At 38.8% G+C, this 19,746-nt stretch overlaps 1 protein-coding gene across 1 annotated transcript in view; it reads left to right on the top strand.

Annotated features, from left to right (window-relative positions):
• Window positions 1-19,746, top strand: part of RYR2 (ryanodine receptor 2) — a gene marked incomplete at its 5' end in the record, with an annotated part of 631,749 nt that overhangs the window by 311,638 nt on the left and 300,365 nt on the right. The window contains 5 exons of the mRNA XM_080822946.1: window positions 10,477-10,595; window positions 10,930-11,063; window positions 12,547-12,788; window positions 17,459-17,651; window positions 19,307-19,523. Of these exons, the coding sequence (XP_080679072.1) occupies window positions 10,477-10,595; window positions 10,930-11,063; window positions 12,547-12,788; window positions 17,459-17,651; window positions 19,307-19,523 (905 nt within the window). The remainder of the gene's footprint in view (window positions 1-10,476; window positions 10,596-10,929; window positions 11,064-12,546; window positions 12,789-17,458; window positions 17,652-19,306; window positions 19,524-19,746) is intronic.

The raw sequence follows: 19,746 nt of genomic DNA, 5'->3' as shown, positions 1-19,746 counted from the left end.
TAAAGATAACATTTAAAATTGACCCAAAGCTCAGTCAGATGCTGTGATCGTTTTACATTCCTGCCCAAAAGAATAGTTCTCAATAAATATTTGCTGCTTTGAGCTAAGTATCTTTTTGGAGAGCTGCTTAATCTGTATTTCTCTTGCCCTGAAAGATGCATCTTAAAAGTACTCAGATGCACAGGTCTTCAAAAATTTTATTTAAAGGCCTTTTCAGCAATTAATTGCACCTGCCAACATTTTTATAAGTTCTCACATTTCACAGAGAGGCACACATTTGTTGTTTTTTGAGCACATGGATGAGCACATTGTGGGGCCAGGGAAATCTTAAGTGAATTTAGGGTACTGTGCTAAGATGTCATATGTATTCACTGAATCCTACACGACTCTGTAAGGTAGGTTCCATTATCATTTCCATTTTACAAATGAAGACTTGGAAGCTGAGAAGCCAAGAGGGGTAACCTTTTCAAGGTCAAATGGAAGTAATGGAGCTAGGACTGAATTTATATGGCCTGTAAAGTCATAAAAGCAGGAATGATATCAATTTCCACTCCTCATTTACTTACACCCAGAACCTAACACATTGAATAGCCCATTTTATGGATTAAAAGATAATTGAACATGTAAATGGGGAGAAAACACCCAAGAGTAAATAGCCAGATAAGAATATCTCCAAGTATTTATAATTTCTTATCTGGCACTTAGTCCTCTGTGGATTTTGAGATACGGCAATTTATACAAATAAATATTTGGCATAACATTTCTAACATTATTATTTAACTGTTGCATCATGAACTGCCTTTGATTGACATTTTCTTTTTTAAATTGTCTTTAACTCCTGTAATTTGTCTATCTTTTATAAAATACTACTCCCTAAATTGAAAGCAGCAAACCATCAGAAGCCTAGTTAAGGCTGAATACTGTTCAGCCTTAGAGTGTACTATTCAGTATACTCTAATCAGATTGCTTATTTTATGTGTTATTTACTTTATTTATTTTGGATAATGTACCCCAGGAAATTTTTGACTCATGTTCATCTCATCTTCCAATAAAATGCCCTAAGTCCATCTTCTTTATTTATTTTGCTAATGCACTCATGATGTTGTACCTTTCTATATATGAATAAAAATGTGATACAGACCTTTATCTTCACTAACTTCTGCTTTTATTAATGTTCCTAATTCTGTCACGTTTGGTTTTATTTTAATCTTACCTTTGTCACTTTTTCTCTCCCTTCTCAACTTTACGTTAGCTCAAGATTTCATGAGCTTATTTTCTTCTCATGCCTCAAAACCATTGTAAAAAAATGGAAGGATACAGGATGATGTGTTTCCCCTATTTGGCTCGAACCCCTACCTCTTGAGGTTGTTTCTCGAAAGCCTCTCTATATTTTAATATTGATTTCAACTCAGTCCCCTTTTCCTCTCTATTTGAATTTGATACGGAAACGCTGCTTAGTGTTTATTTTACAAGTAAGCCCTGTGTTACAGGAAGGAAACAAAACATACATTGCTTCTATTATCTTTTGTCCCTTTCTGCTTACAAAAGTTAAAAAATAAATTCATAAGTTTATCTCAAACTGAAACCCAAATACTTCCTTGACTTCAAACTTATACCCATTTTGAACAAACCACAGATACTCATTCCTAGTTCCCTCAGTGCTTCAGTCTGTGGCATGCAGAATTCTCCTCTAAGTGGTAAGATGTGTCGTAATTATGCTGTGTAGCGATGGGTTTTCACCTCCTGTTTGTTCTGGATGGGCCCAATGCTGTTTGGTCAGGCTCTCCACCAGCCCTCCACTAGCTCAAAGTAGAAGTTTTCGCTACTTCTAGAAGTTCCACATTCGTGCCCCACCACCAAAGAAGGACAACTTGGATGCGACCTATAGTTTATCACTCCATGTCGGTTCCATTCAGATTAGTGGAACAAAATAGCAGAGATGTGTCTCTACAGAGCCTTCTCAGATGCACAGGCCCAGGAACAAATTAACGCATTTGTACGTAACTCGTAACTCGGATTCTTTCTCTCTTGGCCTCCCCTCTGGTGTGTAGCCAAAAATCCCTCCCACACACCTCAGACGTTTTTGTCAACATGGAGCTAGCTGGACTTTTCTTCTGCTTTTTCTAACCGCTGCCTACTTCATTTGCAAGTTTGTTTGTTTTAATGGGGAGAGAGGGGGTTCTTGTCAAAGGAGCGCGTTATGTCTTTTTAAGCATTTATGAGCCAGTAAGTCTACTTGGTGTAACATTTCATGGTTTTTTTGGCTCAACAATCCTGTTCTCTCCAGAATGTAGAGCTTCCTACAGTTCTGTCTGTTGCCCTACTTGTGTCTCTTTGTCTTTCCCTCAATTTCTAACACTCTGATGTAATTTCTCCTGGATTTACTAATTTAACTATTTTGACATCTAACTTCAATTTCCTTTCTCCATAGTGATCAATAAATATTTTCCCTGGATTTTCCTTCCGATCAGTGTTGTCCTTCAGCGTTTCTCTACCGTTCTCTGATGTTAACAGTTTTAATCTCTGTATAAAAATAAGCATAGTTGTCAGATTTCCCAGTTGATCCTTTTTTGTTTTATTTCATTTGTCACTTATATTATTTTGTTACAACCATCAAATAAAAACTACTAGAACTCATACAGCAGTTCAGTAACGTGGCAGGATACAAAGTCAGTGTACAGGAATCAGTGGCTTTCTTATACACTAACAATGAAAATACAGAAAGGGAAATTAGAGAATCGATTCCATTTACTATAGCACCAAGAACCATGAGATTCCTGGGAATAAACCTAACCAAAGAGGTAAAGGATCTGTACTCGAGGAACTACAGAACACTCATGAAAGAAATTGAAGAAGACACAAAAAGATGGAAGACCATTCCATGCTCTTGGATCAGAAAAATAAACATTGTTAAAATGTCTATACTGCCTAGAGCAATCTATACTTTTAATGCCATTCTGTTCAAAATTCCACCGGTATTTTTCAAAGAGCTGGAGCAAATAATCCTAAAATTTGTATGGAATCAGAAGAGACCCCGAATTGCTAAGGAAATGTTGAAAAACAAAAATAAAACTGGCGGCATCATGTTACCTGATTTCAAGCTTTCTACAAAGCTGTGATCACCAAGACAGCATGGTACTGGCATTAAAAGAGACACATAGACCAGTGGAACAGAGTAGAGAGCCCAGATATGGACCCCCAACTCTACGGTCAAATAATCTTCGACAAAACAGGAAAAAATATCCAGTGGAAAAAAGACAGTCTCTTCAATAAATGGTGCTGGGAAAACTGGACAGCTATATGTAGAAGAATGAAACTCGACCATTCTCTTCCACCGTACACAAAGATAAACTGGAAATGGATAAAAGACCTCAACGTGAGACAGGAATCCATCAGAATCCTAGAGGAGAACATAGGCAGTAACCTCTTCGATATCAGCCACAGCAACTTCTTTCAAGATATGTCTCCAAAGGCAAAGGAAACAAAAGCGAAAATGAACTTTTGGGACTTCATCAAGATCAAAAGCTTCTGCACAGGAAAGGAAACAGTCCACAAAACAAAGAGGCAACCCACGGAATGGGAGAAGATATTTGCAAATGACAGTACAGACAAAAAGGTTGATATCCAGGATCTATAAAGAACTCCTCAAACTCAACACAAAACAGATAATCATATCAAAAAATGGGCAGAAGATATGAACAGACACTTCTCCAATGAATGAAGACATACAAATGGCTACCAGACACATGAAAAAATGTTCATCATCACTAGCCATCAGGGAGATTCAAATTAAAACCGCATTGAGATACCACCTTACGCCAGTTAGAATGGCCAAAATTAGCAAGACAGGAAATAACGTGTGTTGGAGAGGATGTAGAGAAAGGGGAACCCTCTTACACTGTTGGTGGGAATGCGAGTTGGTGCAGCCACTTTGGAGAACAATGTGGAGATTCCTCAAGAAATTAAAAATAGAGCTTCCCTATGACCCTGCAATTGCACTACTGTGTATTTACCCCAAAGATACAGATGTAGTGAAAAGAAGGGCCATCTGTACCCCAATGTTTAGAGCAGCCATGGCCACGGTCGCCAAACTATGGAAAGAACCAAGATGCCCTTCAACGGACGAATGGATAAGGAAGATGTGGTCCATATACACTATGGAGTATTATGCCTCCATCAGAAAGGACGAATACCCAACTTTTGTAGCAACATGGACGGGACTGGAAGAGATTATGCTGAGTGAAATAAGTCAAGCAGAGAAAGTCAAGTATCATATGGTTTCACTTATTTGTGGAGCATAACAAATAACATGGAGGACATGGGGAGATGGAGAGGAGAAGGGAGTTGAGGGAAATTGGAAGGGGAGGTGAACCATGAGAGACTATGGACTCTGAAAAACAACCTGAGGGTTTTGAAGGGGTGGGGGGTGGGAGGTTGGGGGAACCAGGTGGTGAGTATTAGGGAGGGCACGGATTGCATGGAGCACTGGGTTTGGTGCAAAAACAATGAATACTGTTACGCTGAAAATAAAAATAATAATAGTAAAAAGAACAGATGCTTACATCGCACTGCTTGGATTCAGGCCTTTTCCTAAAAGCTTTATAGGTGTTAATTCCTCACGTCTCCCCCCGGGGTGGGAACCATTATTAGAATTTGAATTTAGAAATGGGGACACTGGAGCACAGGGAAGTTAAGTAACTTGCCTAAAATCTGCCAGGACTCAAGTGGGGCCTGTTGGCTTGTGTCCCTGGTTATAACCACTACATAAGACAACAGGATAATGGTAATACCTCTTACTATTCTAGTTCCTCATTTAAGCCTAGTAAATATCCAGGATGTTATTCCCTCTTCTGAAAGGATGACAGTCCATGATATAGACAGCTTGGCCTGCGTGTTTCATGTTCTTTGTTGTCAGTTATTTCTCAGTCCCTTTCCCCCAGTCTTTTTACTTAAGTCCCTTTGTTTACGTTAATTACGCATGGCAAAAAATATAACTTTCCTCGTTTCCATTTGCCTCCCGTGAGCTCTGGGGATTTGACTAATAAGGTCTGACCAAAAGGTTAAGAAGGATTTTAACTCCTAGGTAGGGGAAGAAGTAGAAACGTAACCTGTGATTTGAGCTATTTGGAATTCATAGTTTCTCTAAATGTGATTGTGCTGACCCTGCAAGTGGGTAGGGCAGTTCTGTGTGTGTCTTCTGTGCTGCGTCTCCAGTGTTTCTGTCACTGGGGGCCAGTCTGATTCATACCAGTTAGCCCCTGGTTTGAAGCCTTTTGTTTGCTTGCCAGTTAGACCAAGAGGCTTCCATGTTGAAATTGTCAGCTAAGGCCATGTCCTCCATCAGGAATTTTCTAGGATCTTTACCCACTCTCAGAACAGAGATGTAGGAATGGAGTCCCTTTCCAAAGCTGAATAACACCCATGTGTCCCTCTTGTGGTGAGAACCATGGTCCATCTAAGCCCACATACACCCCAGTGTTCTGAGATGATTTTAATTTTTGTTTGATTTTTGCTACACACTTGTAATTGCAGCTGAGAAAACAATTTCTGGAGAGAGGATGTTGGCATTGTCTTCCAAGTCCATTGGTTTTCCTTGTTTTCCTGAGACAATAATTACAGCTGTCTCCACCTGTGCCTGAGTGGTTTCCTGCCTGGTTCTGTTCACTTCACTTGAACGTGCAAGACTCACCCTTGACCTTGTGCCTGCTCTGTGTGGGGCAGAATCCCTAGGCTAGATTCTTGCCAGTATATAAAGTCAGAGCAAATACAGGACTTCTGTTCTATGGCTTGCTTTCAGTTTTTCCATGTAAACCCTCAACCTTGGACAGCTCAGGACACGTCCCACCACAGCACTTGGATGTTTTCAATACCATTAGGTTATTTCCAGACATTTTGTTACACCCCCAGAGATTTTTCTCGTCATGAACCCTAGAAATAATTCCGAAAGGTACAGCCATAAAAGTTTTAAGGCAAAGAGCTGAATAAATAGTTCATGTATCTTACATATAAAGGGCTTATTCCATCCGTTTTGAATTTTGTGCATGACCCCCACAGACTAAAGCCTACAGAAATCCCTGTCATTCAGTGAGGAAATACTGGAACCATGAAATATAAATTCTCCATCCGTGTTCTATCATGTCTTCTCTACCTTTATTTTTTTTGAAGATTTTATTTATTTATTTGACAGAGATCACAAGTAGGCAGAGAGGCAGGCGGGAGTGGGGGGAAGCAGGCTCTCTGCTGAGCAGAGAGCCTGATGCGGGGCTCAGTCCCAGGACCCTGAGATCATGACCTCAGCCGAAGGCAGAGGCTTTGACCCACTGAGCCGCCCAGGCGCCCCTCTTCTTTACCTTTAGAAAAAATAAGTATTTTAATGTTAAAATCTCCAGATAGACAATATGCCGATGTAGCTAATATATATACTCTTCACAGTAATGACTCTTGTTTATGTTGTTTAAACTGAAAGTGTCCATTTATATTGATTTACTTACTCAGTTGGCAAACACAAGATGGCCCTCCCTGGGTCCAAGTGTGCTGAATTTGACACATCTCTGCTTTCAAGGACTCATTCTCTAATAGGAGATTGAAATGAGCATAAAGGATTTTAACACAAAGTGATCAGTACTACCAAGAAAGAATAATTCATTCTAGAGTGTCAGTAAAAAGCCACCAAATGAGGTGACTTTCGGCCTTTGCAGACTGATTCAGATTCTTAAGTTTCCAAAGAGGGAAGTGAATTTCAGTCTAAGAATAACATATGCAAAACATGGAAGGTGGGACAGAGCTGACAAGCTCCCACTGGGCTGTGGCAGGCCTTGATTGCTGATGGTCCCGCTGCCTGGAACAGTGCCTGGTAGGTGTTTAATAAATGTATCAGTGTGTTGTAAATGCATTAGCTCCTAAGTATATTTATAACATGTACTTTGAAGTAAAAGTATACACTACCCGTTCTTTGTCAAAGGGGTTGGTGGGAGCTAAGGCGGGTTGGGTTGCGTCATCTATCAAGGAGCTGATGTACCTGCTCTGGGGAATAGACTTTGACCTTGGATGTCCCAGAAAGCCATGGAGCTTTTAAGCACAGAGTGACGTCAATTCAATGTGTGCTTTAGTTGGGATGCCCAGGTGGCCCAGTCGGTTGAGCGGCTGCTTCTTTGTCATGATCTCAGGATCCTGGGACCCAGCCCCGCGTTGGGCTCCACGCTTAGTGCAAAGTCTGCTTCAGGAGACTCTCACTGTCTCTCTCTGCCCCTCCCCCAGCTCACCTGTATGCTTTCTCTCCCTAAAGTAAAGAAATTTAAAAAAAAAAAAATGGAAATAGACCTCACTTCCTATTTTGTTATCCTTTCAGAAATATTTCTTACTGTAAAGGTAATATGTACACATTTTCTGGAATTCATCAAGTATTGGAAGGAAGGTGTACTAATCCAGCAATAACCAGCACCAACATTCTGGCACACTAACTCCTGGTGTTTTTTGAAATACATGTTTTATACATATAAATATATTTTACATAGTTGCAAACATAATATATATCCAGTTGTGCATCTGCTCATGAAAGTTTATATTCTACATTATATGTTCTTCATGTTATTTGGATTTCCACCAAAATTTCTGTAAATTTATTAAAACTTACAAATCAGGTTATGTATACAGATTATAAAATCTTGTTTTGTCTTATTAGTTTGTGTGTGTGTATGTGTTTTTGAATATTTACTTTATGTTCATAAATCATTCTGGTAATACTGTTATGATCTGCCAAGCTTTAAATGTATCCCTTAAGAATCTGGCAATAGTGTTAGGCACTATGCCCATTTCTGTGTCTTATTCAGTGCGTTTAGAATTTAATTGTAAAATCATCTTTAGTTAAATGTAGCCATTGTAATATTTTTAAAGCCCTGTACCTCTGTCTTTTTTCACCAGAGTTTGAGGGATATATTGGTATAATTTATATATGCATTTAATATAGTCAGTCTAGCTAGTCTTTTTTTTTTTTTTAATTGGTCTTTTGGTATTTCCAGTTTGTTTTCTTTTAGGAATTTCTAACCACACACAAGAAATAAAAGTTTATTTGCTGTTTATCCCAACACTTGACAATAAAAATAGCTTTCTCTGACTTTTTACCGTCAGACTTAGAGTCAGTCAGTGCTTTTCAACTAAATGTTTATTCATTGCATCTGATGTAGCAGCATTAAAAAATATATATTTTAATGTTAAGTCCCAAACTCTGGAAGCCTTCTATTTAAGTAAGCTGAATACAGGAAAAATCAGATTTATTTTCAGAGTTCATATTGTCATTCTTGCATTTTTTCACAATCCTGTCTTAAATCTTTTCTGGTATATTCTAGTTTTTGAATGCTATTGATTTTTATGTATACTTATTTACAAAGAGGATTTATTTTTCTTGTGGTCTTCTACTTCTTGGTCTTTTGTCTTAATGGTTATATTAATCCTACAAGTAGAGATTGGTGAACTTTTTCTGTAAAAGATCAGATAGTAAATGTCTTATGTTCTGTAGACCATAGGGCTCTATTGTTGCAACCACTCAGCTCTGCCTCTTTGGTGCAAAGGCAACCACAGATGAAATGTGAACAAATGAGTATGGATGATACGTAGTATAATTTTCATTTGCAAACACAGGCAGCTGTATTTGTGTTCTGCAGTCATAGGTAACAGGAAGAAAAGAAAGACATCAGGATGAAATATGAGTAATCTATTAAAAATTCTTTTCCTTTTCTATTAGTTTAGTTTATTTTAGCTAAAAATGAATGTGTTTATTTTATTACTCCATTTTTAATAGCAGAAGGATTCAGTTTAAGTACCTTTATATAAACATCTTTATCCATTAGCCTGTTGTATTATTTTCTGCTGTCTTGGATTTTTTTTTTTTTAAGATTTTATTTATTTATTTGACAGAGATCGCAAGTAGTCAGAGAGGCAAACAGAGAGGCAGGCAGAGAGAGGAGGAAGCAGGCTCCCTGCTGAGCAGAGAGCCCAATGTGGGGCTCAATCCCAGGACTCTGAGATCATGACCTGAGCCAAAGGCAGAGGCTTTAACCCACTGAGCCACCCAGGTGCCCTGCTGTCTTGGATTTTTAGCACAGCAGTTGATTTTGAACTATACTAAAAATTGACTCATCTTTTTGGGTATTTTTTTTTAATTGAGTGTACATTCCTATCATACTTCACCAAAATAAGTCATCAGTAAAGAAATTAATATAAGTAGCCCCATCCTATAATGGATTGGGATTTGGATCAAGCATAGATTGTGGCAGCCATAGTCTACCATTACTTCTGTATTCTGCCATTTGTAAACCTGAGCACTTTTCCAAGAAAGTGAACTCCATTGGAGATGTACAGACCTTTCTGTGGATTTCCCTGTGACCCTTCATGATACTTTGTAGCTCTCAGAGATCACATTTTCTGAATGTTATATTTAATTGCTACAAGTGGTCTGTGCTTTCATTAGTGACAGAGCAAGCTTTCTCAGAAACAATGAATACATATGTATATATTCAGCTTTCCAAGTTCACACTAAAAATTTATCAAAAATTTTGATAATTTTGATAATGAAAACTATTTTCTCTTATCTCTCTTAAGCTCTAATAAAAGAAAGGATATATTCCCTTTTATCTTCTCGGATGGTTAATACTTTAAAGTACCCCCGTTTGTGGGGGACCTGAGTAGCTCAATCAGTTAAGTGTCTGCCTTCAGCTCAGGTCATGATCTCAAGGTCCTGGAATGGAGCCCTGCACTGGACTCCCTCGTCAGTGGGAAGTCTGCTTTTCCTTCTCCCTCTGCCTGCTTCTTCCCCTGCTTGTGTGTGTTCTCTCTCCCTCTCAAATAAGTAAATAAAATCTTTGAAAAAAAAAATACCCCCATTCTTAATCAGGTTTTCTATGTTGTATATTTTTATGTAATTTTGTATTATTCTCCATATTTCTCTTGTTTTGTAACCTAAAACATTTTCTACCATTTACCTCCACAAGAATGTGATGATCTTTGTGGGTTAGGAAGCATTGTTACAAGGTTATACTCTCAAGCTGAGACGCTTCATAAGCTGGTACTAACCTACTACCTACCTGTCTTGTCCCCTACTTGCCCTATACGCCAAGCACCACAGGTATGGATTCCATTCAAGACTTTGCTCAACCTCATACCACCCTAACTTTCCTGTCGGGAAAATGGTCATGAATGTGTTCTCTGAGGCCCGAGTTAAGGTTCTTTCTTTCATACCTTCCAGAGGTACCTGCTTACTCTGCTAACACTGCCTGTTCCTCACTCAACTACTTCCTCATCTCTAGTTACCAGTCCTGTCAGAAACATCACAAACATCAATTCTCCCCTCTCACCCAGTGCCCTGTGACAAACACATTGAGCCCACAATAATTAGATGTTGACCTGAAGGAACACTTAGAGAGAAGGAAAGGCACTGATCATCGCAGACCCTTTAATCATATATTTTTTCTTTATCTTTAGGTATTCTTGAAGTTTTACACTGTGTGTTAGTAGAAAGTCCAGAGGCTCTAAATATTATTAAGGAAGGACACATTAAATCCATAATCTCCCTTTTAGACAAGCATGGGAGAAACCACAAGGTAAGGGGACGAATTTATTGCCATGGATGAATTCTGGAATAATGTTAAATGTATTTTTAAAATAAGATAACTTTTAAAAGGTGTGTCAGCTGTGTCATATTTCTTGTTTCTTATTTGTAATCACATAATGCTGTGTAGTGCTTATTTGTAGCACCACTGAGACACCGAGAAGTTCTCAGCTCGCATGTAAGAGAAACTTGGAAGATATGTGACCCCGTGGCTGTCGTGTTCACGTGGCGGGGTCAGAGGGAGGGTGTTCACATTCACGAGACACGCTGAGATACTCAAATCTGAATAAGGGAATTAGTCGGCTGGAAGTGCTTTTTCTCTTCAGGTTCTGGACGTCTTGTGTTCTCTCTGTGTCTGCCATGGAGTGGCGGTCCGTTCCAACCAGCATCTCATCTGTGACAATCTGCTGCCAGGAAGAGATCTACTGTTGCAGACACGTCTTGTGAACCATGTCAGCAGGTAGACTCCGACAGGCACGGTCACCAAACAGGCGGCCTGACAAGGAATTCACGTTCTGGTTCTGCCGTTAAAGCATCCAGTGGTCTGCTTGTTTCGTTAGGACGGTTGATGTACTAGCCCAACGAATAATGTAGTTGTTCTATCAGTTGGATGGGGTAATAATAACAATAGGTGAACCGAGCAGAATATGCATTTATCACAAGACTGTAAGCTTCCCTAGTCACATCCTGTGAGGCTGGCTTATCGCTGACAATTCTACAGGCTCACAGTTATATGTAATTATGTTTTGTGCTTTCTTAGAAGGAAAGTAAAAATGCTACCCTTCAATGCCAACTTCAAAGTGGCTACTATATATAATAAAAAGAAGCTGAATTGGAATGTCTAAGATATAATAAATTCCATTAAAAAATACAATAAAACTACATTTTTGGTTAGATGTCCCTTCCAAGGTATCAGACGTTCCTTCAGCACTGTGTGTCAGTCACTATTCTCTGTGCTTTCCATGTATCCTCCACTGTGTTTGCTCTGGGTTCAACTAGTCCAACTAGGTACTATTATATACATTTTATAGATTAAAATGTTGGATTGTAAATGGAACTCAAGTCTAATGCCAAACACTGAGCCCTTAAATACCAAGCCATGCTGCCTTCCTTATACCAAATAGTATAGTAAAAATAATGATACAGCTTTCAAGTAAGAAAATATTTTTGCGTGATAGTAATAATTTTGTTATACTATATCGAAGAGCTGTCCAGAAAGTAATCACTGCCTTACCCTGTTTTAAACAAAAATGTAGGGTTTGGTGTGTATTTCTATATTGTGTTTTCTTTTCTTTTCTTTATTTTTTTAAACAGGGTTGATTTAAGACTTCTTGAGTGGCTCTTTGTGTAACATATGTGCTGTTGTTAACTGATATTTCCTGAGACCTTCACTAATCCTGAGCATTAACATAGGATCTAAGTCTCTTAGAAACAGAATTAAATACAACTACCTAGAAATCCTTCTGCCCTCAGAGAGGCATTGAGAACAACAAAGCTGCCTATCACCGTGGTTCCTTTGCCAATAACATGGCTTTTCAGCTTGTACCTTACCTGACCCATGGCTTAGTTAGGAAAATGTCAGCATCTCCCGAGTTAATAATAACTGCATGAATTCTACAGGCCTGTTACACTGGGTATCTCACCTTAAACATGATCAGTGGTATAAAATGGGCTGAAAAACAATTCAGAAAAAATAATCTTAGATCCCTGAGGGATGTTGTCAAGTAATCCGAAAAGCAGATAACCCTCACTGAATGATAACTCTAGGCTGGCTATCCCCGCCTACTGCCTCAGTGACTTAGTAATTTTGCAGTACTGAAGGAAAACATAGATTTAATATATTGCATTTTGGAGAAACGAGATGAATGTTCGAAATAGACATAAATGAACACAACAGGAGGTTTATCCAGAGTTGCTCATGTGCTCTCCCTATTTCTTTAAAGCATGAGACCCAACATTTTTCTGGGCGTCAGTGAAGGGTCCGCTCAGTATAAGAAGTGGTACTATGAGCTGATGGTGGACCACACGGAGCCGTTCGTGACCGCCGAAGCCACGCACCTGCGGGTGGGCTGGGCGTCCACCGAAGGATACTCTCCCTACCCAGGAGGCGGTGAGGAGTGGGGTGGAAACGGTGTCGGAGACGACCTCTTCTCCTACGGATTCGATGGCCTTCATCTCTGGTCAGGTCAGCACCATCCACGTCTTCCTCTGTGTGCACGGAGGAGATCTGTTGCCCTTGCTCTTGGGTTTCCAAAAGCCATCCGTGCTGTGTGTATTCAAATGCGTTTTTTTCTTCAGAAATTTACCATGGAAACGATGAGAGAGAATGTTAAGTAAAAAGCAGAATTTCACTAGGGGAGAAACAAAACTCTTACAATTATGGTACATTTCCAAAGACTGTATTGTTGATGAACAGTATGTGTGAAAAATGGCATCTTGATTCATAATCAATTGCAAAAAAAAAAAAAGATAAAGAAACAAAAACACACCACATTTGTGTGTTTCCTACTTACTTTAACAGGTGTGCGTGAAGCTCTAGCTTTCACCAAAAATAGATCCTGGAAAATAATTGGAAGAAATAGATGGAGTCCCATCTCCTAGTAGATAACGTAATATTGGGAATTGGTCATTTGTGATGCATATTGTGAGGTGTCAGTAATAATCAGATGACACTTTGTGTGGAACTGTTTAAAAAAAAGCGTATAGTTCATTTCACCAGCCATCAACCTGAACTTTGATAGAGAGTACATATTAAGAATGAGTGATAGGTGAAAAAATTGTATCCTTTTTTCTATTAGAAGGTACATTTTAGTCGGCTCCATTCAAAAGTTCAATTCTTAATGATGTAGCTGTTTCTAAGAAACGAATTCATGTGAATTCTGCAGACATGTGCTTGTGCTCATAAAGCTGCATTTAGAATACAGTTCTCATATTTTGTAACATAGTAAGCATAGACAAAATATGGAAGATATGTGTATTTTTACATATAAAAAGCTGAAATCTGTCTCCTAGGGGGCACAAGTGATATTAAATATGGATTTAGAGGAATGGTAGCTTATGAGCATTTTAAAAGTTAAATTGAATTAAATCTAAGAGTTTACGGTAACGGGTTTAGAGATAGAAACATTTCGTGTCGTTGTATTTTATCCTGAGTACTTACTGAATTTTTCCTTTATTCAGTGCCTTATTCAGTAGTCAGGAAGAGATGGGGCTTCGTTTTGGGTGTTTCCTCTAGCCCCAGGGGCATGTGGTTGGGGTTCAGGTAGGAGGGTGGCGTGTCTTACACACTGTACTGTTCTGGCCAGGCAAATCATAGAGCCTGTTCCCACAGTACATTTTTTCTACTGACCAAAAGAAGGCAAAGAGCACTAACATCAGAAGGTCCAACAAACAGAAAGTAGAGGTAATGTCTTGTTTATAATACATGTGAATTCTCACCCTTCAGATTTTACTCTCTTCTCTCTTTACTCCTATAATGGCTCCAAGTGCCATGGCTACTCAGGTAAATGAAGGAAACATGTTAACTTGTTTTCCCATTACACAGAGATGGGGGGGTGGGGGAAGAGTACTCTGATAAAATAATGCGGAATTGCTTCTAAATGTTTTAACCATACAATGCCACTTCATTTTCATTTTTGCAAGCTTTGAAGCTCTTTCTTTCAACTCACAAAGAGAACCCGGCACTCACAGAGTTAACCTGTATGCATTACACTTTTTATTATAGGGTATCTGTTAAAGAAAACAGTAAGAATAACAACAGAAGTTTTCATTGGATCTGTGAATATATCTAAGAGAGGAGAATAGTTTGTAGAATTCAGGAGAAAATCACTTGAAACTTTCTATCAGGAAAAAATTCAACTTTTTCTTCTTTTTTTTCCTTTTTCTTTTTAATGGCAAGAAAGTATGTACCATGCCTTACCTATAGTTGAGATGTGTGGTCTCTCAAGCTACTGGGGTTATTCAGTCAGACAACAAAAAGAAATAAGTGGCATCCAAATTTTTTGGTAAGGAGGAAGTAAAACTTTCACTGTTTGCAGTTGACATGATACTATATATAGAAAACTTGAAAGACTCCCCCGAAAAGCTGCCAGAACTGACACAGGAATTCAGTAAAGTAGCAGGATACAAAATCGATATGCAGAAATCTGTTGCATTTCTATACATGAATAATGAAGCATCAGAAAGAGTAATAAAACACTCCCATTTACAGCAGCACCAAAACTATAACATACTTGGGAATAAATCTAACCAAAGAGGTGAAAGATCTGTACTCTGAAAACTATAAAACACTGATGAAAGAAACTGAAGATGACATGAAGAAATGGAAAGACATTCCATGTTCATGGATTGGAGGAGCAAGTATTGTTAAAATGTCTGTACTGTCCAAAACAAGCTACCTATTTAGTACAATTCGTAGGAAATGCCAACAGCACTAGAACAAAAAAGTCCTGAAAATTGACATGGAACCAGACAAGTCTCCAAGTTATCAAAATAATTTTGAAAAAAGAAAAGTGAAGCTGGAGGTATCATAGTTCTGAACTTCAAGTTACGTTACAAACCTGTAGTCATCAAGACAGTGTGGTGCTGACACAAAAATAGCCACATAGATCAGATCAGTAGCATGGAATAAAAAAAAAAAGGAAATAAACCCACAATTAAATGGTTGATTAATCTTTGACAAAGCAGGAAGGAATATTTAATTGGAAAAAGGCAGTCTTTTCAACAGATAGTGTTGGGAAAATTGGACAACAACATGGAAAAGAATGAAACTGGACCACTTTCTTTTACCATACACAAAATAAATTTGAAATGGATTAAATACCTAAATGTGAGACCTGAAACCATAAAAATATTGGAAGAGAGGACAGGCAGTAATTTCTTAGGCATTGGCCATATTAAATGCTTCCTAGTTTTAGATTCATAGTCAATAAACACAAAGCTGAATCATTTGGCTTCTGACTGATTTACCAAGGTCAGAGTCCTAGTAATTCAGATTAATTTTCTTGGGGTCATTCTCCTGTTCTTTTTCTTTTTAGTAGTTAAAATAGAATTCAGATCTGTGACTTCTGGTGTAGAGCACATTCTTTACCACTTACTTGCTGTAATTTAAGGGTGCTGATGTTTTTTGGAACGAGAATTAGGCTCATGAGCAAAGGTTTTGAGCTTTGTCTTCACTTTTTCCAATTTCAACTACACACCGTGTTGTTACAGAACTGGATTTTTGGGCATCCAAGTTCCAAATGTTTGTAAGGGAGGGCCAAAAGTATGAAAAATCTTGGTGCTTTGGAAACGTTTAAATATGGAAGTGTGGAGGAATGTCCAAGAACAGTAGAAGAGAAAGATGGGTAGAAATTTTTAGTCCAAGAGTGATAAATCAGATTGCTACTGTCTTTGTGGCTAATGCAGAGAACGGGAATGTAGTTGTCATCGGGTGTGATAGGTTTGCATAAATGTGACCTGAAAATGCTTCTAAGTGGATTCAGTGGTGTGAGTGCCATTGAAATTACAGACCTGAGGTTGTTCAGTAGTGATCCTTCTGTCTTACCTGCTTGTTTCAGGCATCACAAGAGAGTTTGCCATGGTGGTTTTAGTCCTTAGCATTAGCATAATAATATCCCTGAGACAGACCAATATATTTGGTGTATATAAATATCTGTATAATAACACTTTTATTAGCTATTGATCTTGAGCTAAACAAGGGTGTAAATCTTTTTATGTGAGTTGCATTGCTTTTATATGATTTTTTCAAGAGCCATCCTTATTATACTCAGGGAATTTTAGAAATACTACTTGATTAGAATTTAGGAATACTACTTACAGATTTGAATATTGGTAAAATAAAACATTGACACATTTTAAAAAGTAGATATGCTCTACCACTGGCATTTCAGATATGCTGTTGGTTAAAAGTTTGGCATGCTGGAAATTTTAAAAAGGTCTTATAAAAATGCAAATTTTGTATCATGAAATCCATCTTTGCCTTTGCTCAAATTGAGAAATTTTGTATGCATTTGTGAGCATGTGTTTGAGAGAGCCTTACCTTCGTGTCTTTCAGTGTGTCCACAGAGACTAATTAGCAAAGGAGTTTTGACATAATCAAGAATGAGCGTAGGCCACAGGTTGGCCGGGGCAAGAAATGACATTTATCAAATAATCATTGTCACGCCTCAACTCGTATCCTGCTGTTCTCAGGAAGCCAGCCAAGATCTTGTGTGAAATAAACTGTAAAACAAATCAGTTGGCATGCATTTGCGTCTCAGCAAACAATGCACGAATGAACAGATTTTCTGCTTTCCTTATCCCTGTTATTTTTATTTTATAAAACGAAAGGGACTGAATATTTGGAAAGGGTCCTGACATGCGAGCCCTGCTATGTCTGAGAGCTGTGTTCTTTTAAACCATTAGTTTAATCATCATAACAACTCTGCAAGGTGATGGCATTTGGCTTCCAAGAAGTCAAGGTTTAGAGAGATTATGTAATTTGCTGATGGTCATACAAGTAGGAGGTGGTAAAGCATCTGTTGGAACTCAAGTCTCTCCCTGGAGATTTCTCTCTGACATCATTCTGTTCTCAGCTTAAGCTGATTTGTGCATCAGATGCTGTCCTGCTCCAAGCAGAAGTCTCTCTGCATATCAGAAGGTCCATTTTACAATAAAGGGAGCAGCATGGCCCCGGGGGCGGGGGGAAGCAACAGTTTTTGGACAAAGGATTCAACATATAGTATTAATTTGCATTCAAAATTTATTCTCTTCCGGTATTGTGCATTGATTTGTCGGTACCTACTCAAATCTTTGCCTCGGAAGATGATTCTGTGAGGAAAAGAAATCACCGTCCTTACTGTTTCCCCTCCATAGGCTGCATTGCTCGGACTGTAAGCTCACCCAACCAGCATCTGCTGAGAACAGATGACGTCATCAGTTGCTGTCTAGATCTGAGTGCCCCGAGCATCTCATTCCGAATCAACGGACAACCTGTTCAAGGAATGTTTGAGAATTTCAACATTGATGGCCTCTTCTTTCCAGTTGTTAGTTTCTCTGCAGGAATAAAGTTAGTATTTCTGTGTTTTTTGGTTTGTGTCCCTTCTGACTTCTACTTTCACGGAAGACACTGCACTCCCATGCCCCACACTCCGCTAACCTTCTGCCTGCTCCTGGGCACCTGTCTGTCCCCAGGGCATTTTTCTTGTTCCTTGGAGGAAGAGGTAAGATTCACCCAAGAGAGGCGTCTTGGGAGGCCGAATGCTTTGTCCACCTGTCCTACCGTTTAGACGGGGAAGTTTGTTAACCCTACCCCGAATCCACGTCCTGAAATAGTTCAAGCCCATTTACGTTTACTTGTTTATTTAATAAGGGAAAATAAACAACATTGCATAAGAAAATACCACTTATTTCCTTATGTTCCATTAATTTTCCTTTTCTCATCTCATATTTCCCCACCCCACTGCAAACCCCCATTTCTACAAAAACTAAATGAATTTTGTTGTTGTTGTTGTTGTTGTTCATTCTCTCTGTGTTACCCGCTACCTGTTGTACTTGTAAATTGTCTGCTGTGATCACTTGGGTCAAGATGGTTTCCTCTAACTTGTTGCTGTCTTGCTGTTACCACATGGAAAGAGATAAATGATAATTCTTTGGAGTTCTACAAAGAGAACAAGCTATGGTGTGTTGTGATAAGGGGCTACCCTGTCACCTATTAATATGTGTGTGTGGCTCCCTCACGAGAGTGGCTCCTTATTATGACTGACCATCAAGTCACTCTGGGTATTCTTCCTATTAGAATTCTATTCATATGAATAAGTCATGGTTATAGAAGCACCATATTGAAGTGGGGACAGAAAGAACATGAAATACTATGTACCCATGCACCAATGACCTTTTCTGGTGTGTTTATACAAATTACGTTTCTTTCTATAACCTTCTGGAGTGTTTTAAAACCTTTGTTTTCTTCATTTTTAGCCCTTTGCTTTTTTATTTTATTTGCTTTATAATTATTACGATTATTTTTGACATGAAAGTGAACCACAAATTAGAAACAAAATTGCAAGGAAAACGAAAATTTGGTTTTATTTTTGTAAGCTGAGGGCCTGTGGAATCATGTTTAGCTGTGTTTCAAAAAGTGTTGTTCAATGGAACTTATTTTAAATTATTTTTAATTAAAGAACTTTGATGTATGAAAGATTTTAGTAAGGTTTTGGTTTTTTTTTGTGTTTGTTTTTCATTTTTTGCTTTTTGTCATCAAAGAAGGAATAAGGTGACTTTCTTCCACAAAGGAAATATCATTTGAGTTCCCTTTAAGGAATTTGCCTGGGAACTTGGACACTGGAAAGTGACTGTTTAGATAATGTCTCCTCTTTCTCTGATGATTCTTTGGGCCCCTGGAGACATTAAATGACCAATTATTGTGCACAGATATTTCTCCTATAGGAGTATGATGCATGTGCTTTTGCAAATTCTCCAGTGAGTGAGAAGTTTTCTTGGATGCATCAGTGTAATGTAATCAGCTTTTCCTCTCACCGTGCTTTACCTTTTGTGCTTAGAGGCCCTTAGACTCCAAGGTGCCCACACTATGACGGCACTCAGGGGGGAAAGTGTGGCTTATGATAAAGTTAATTTTGTGCTAATCATTTATTCCATGTGTTTTGTTGGTTAGGGAGCTTTCCATACACCAGAGCTATACCTGATCCTGACATGCATCCTTTGTAGGGTACGCTTTCTGCTTGGGGGGAGACACGGAGAATTTAAATTCCTCCCGCCACCTGGGTACGCTCCTTGTTATGAAGCCGTTCTGCCGAAAGAAAAGTTGAAAGTGGAGCACAGCCGAGAGTACAAGCAAGAAAGAACTTATACACGGGACCTCCTGGGGCCCACGGTCTCCCTGACGCAGGCCGCCTTCACGCCCATCCCAGTGGATACCAGCCAGGTACCCGGAGCACCTGTAATGGCGGCCGTTTGTACTATCGTCCTCTTGTGCTGTTGTTCTGATGTACAGTGGCTTTCAGTGGACACTCTTAACTGCAGCCCACAGGAACACATCTGCCAATCCCACAGTTTATATGCAGAATCAAAGAAAGTCTTCTAAAATAATGCTTACCTTTATCAGATCCACTCACCTATTTGGTATTCAGATTCTATTCTGTAGTTTT

This window comes from Martes martes (genome assembly GCF_963455335.1).
Source record: "Martes martes genome assembly, chromosome: 14".
NCBI lineage: Eukaryota > Metazoa > Chordata > Mammalia > Carnivora > Mustelidae > Martes > Martes martes.
This window is presented reverse-complemented; position numbering and strand designations above follow the sequence as displayed.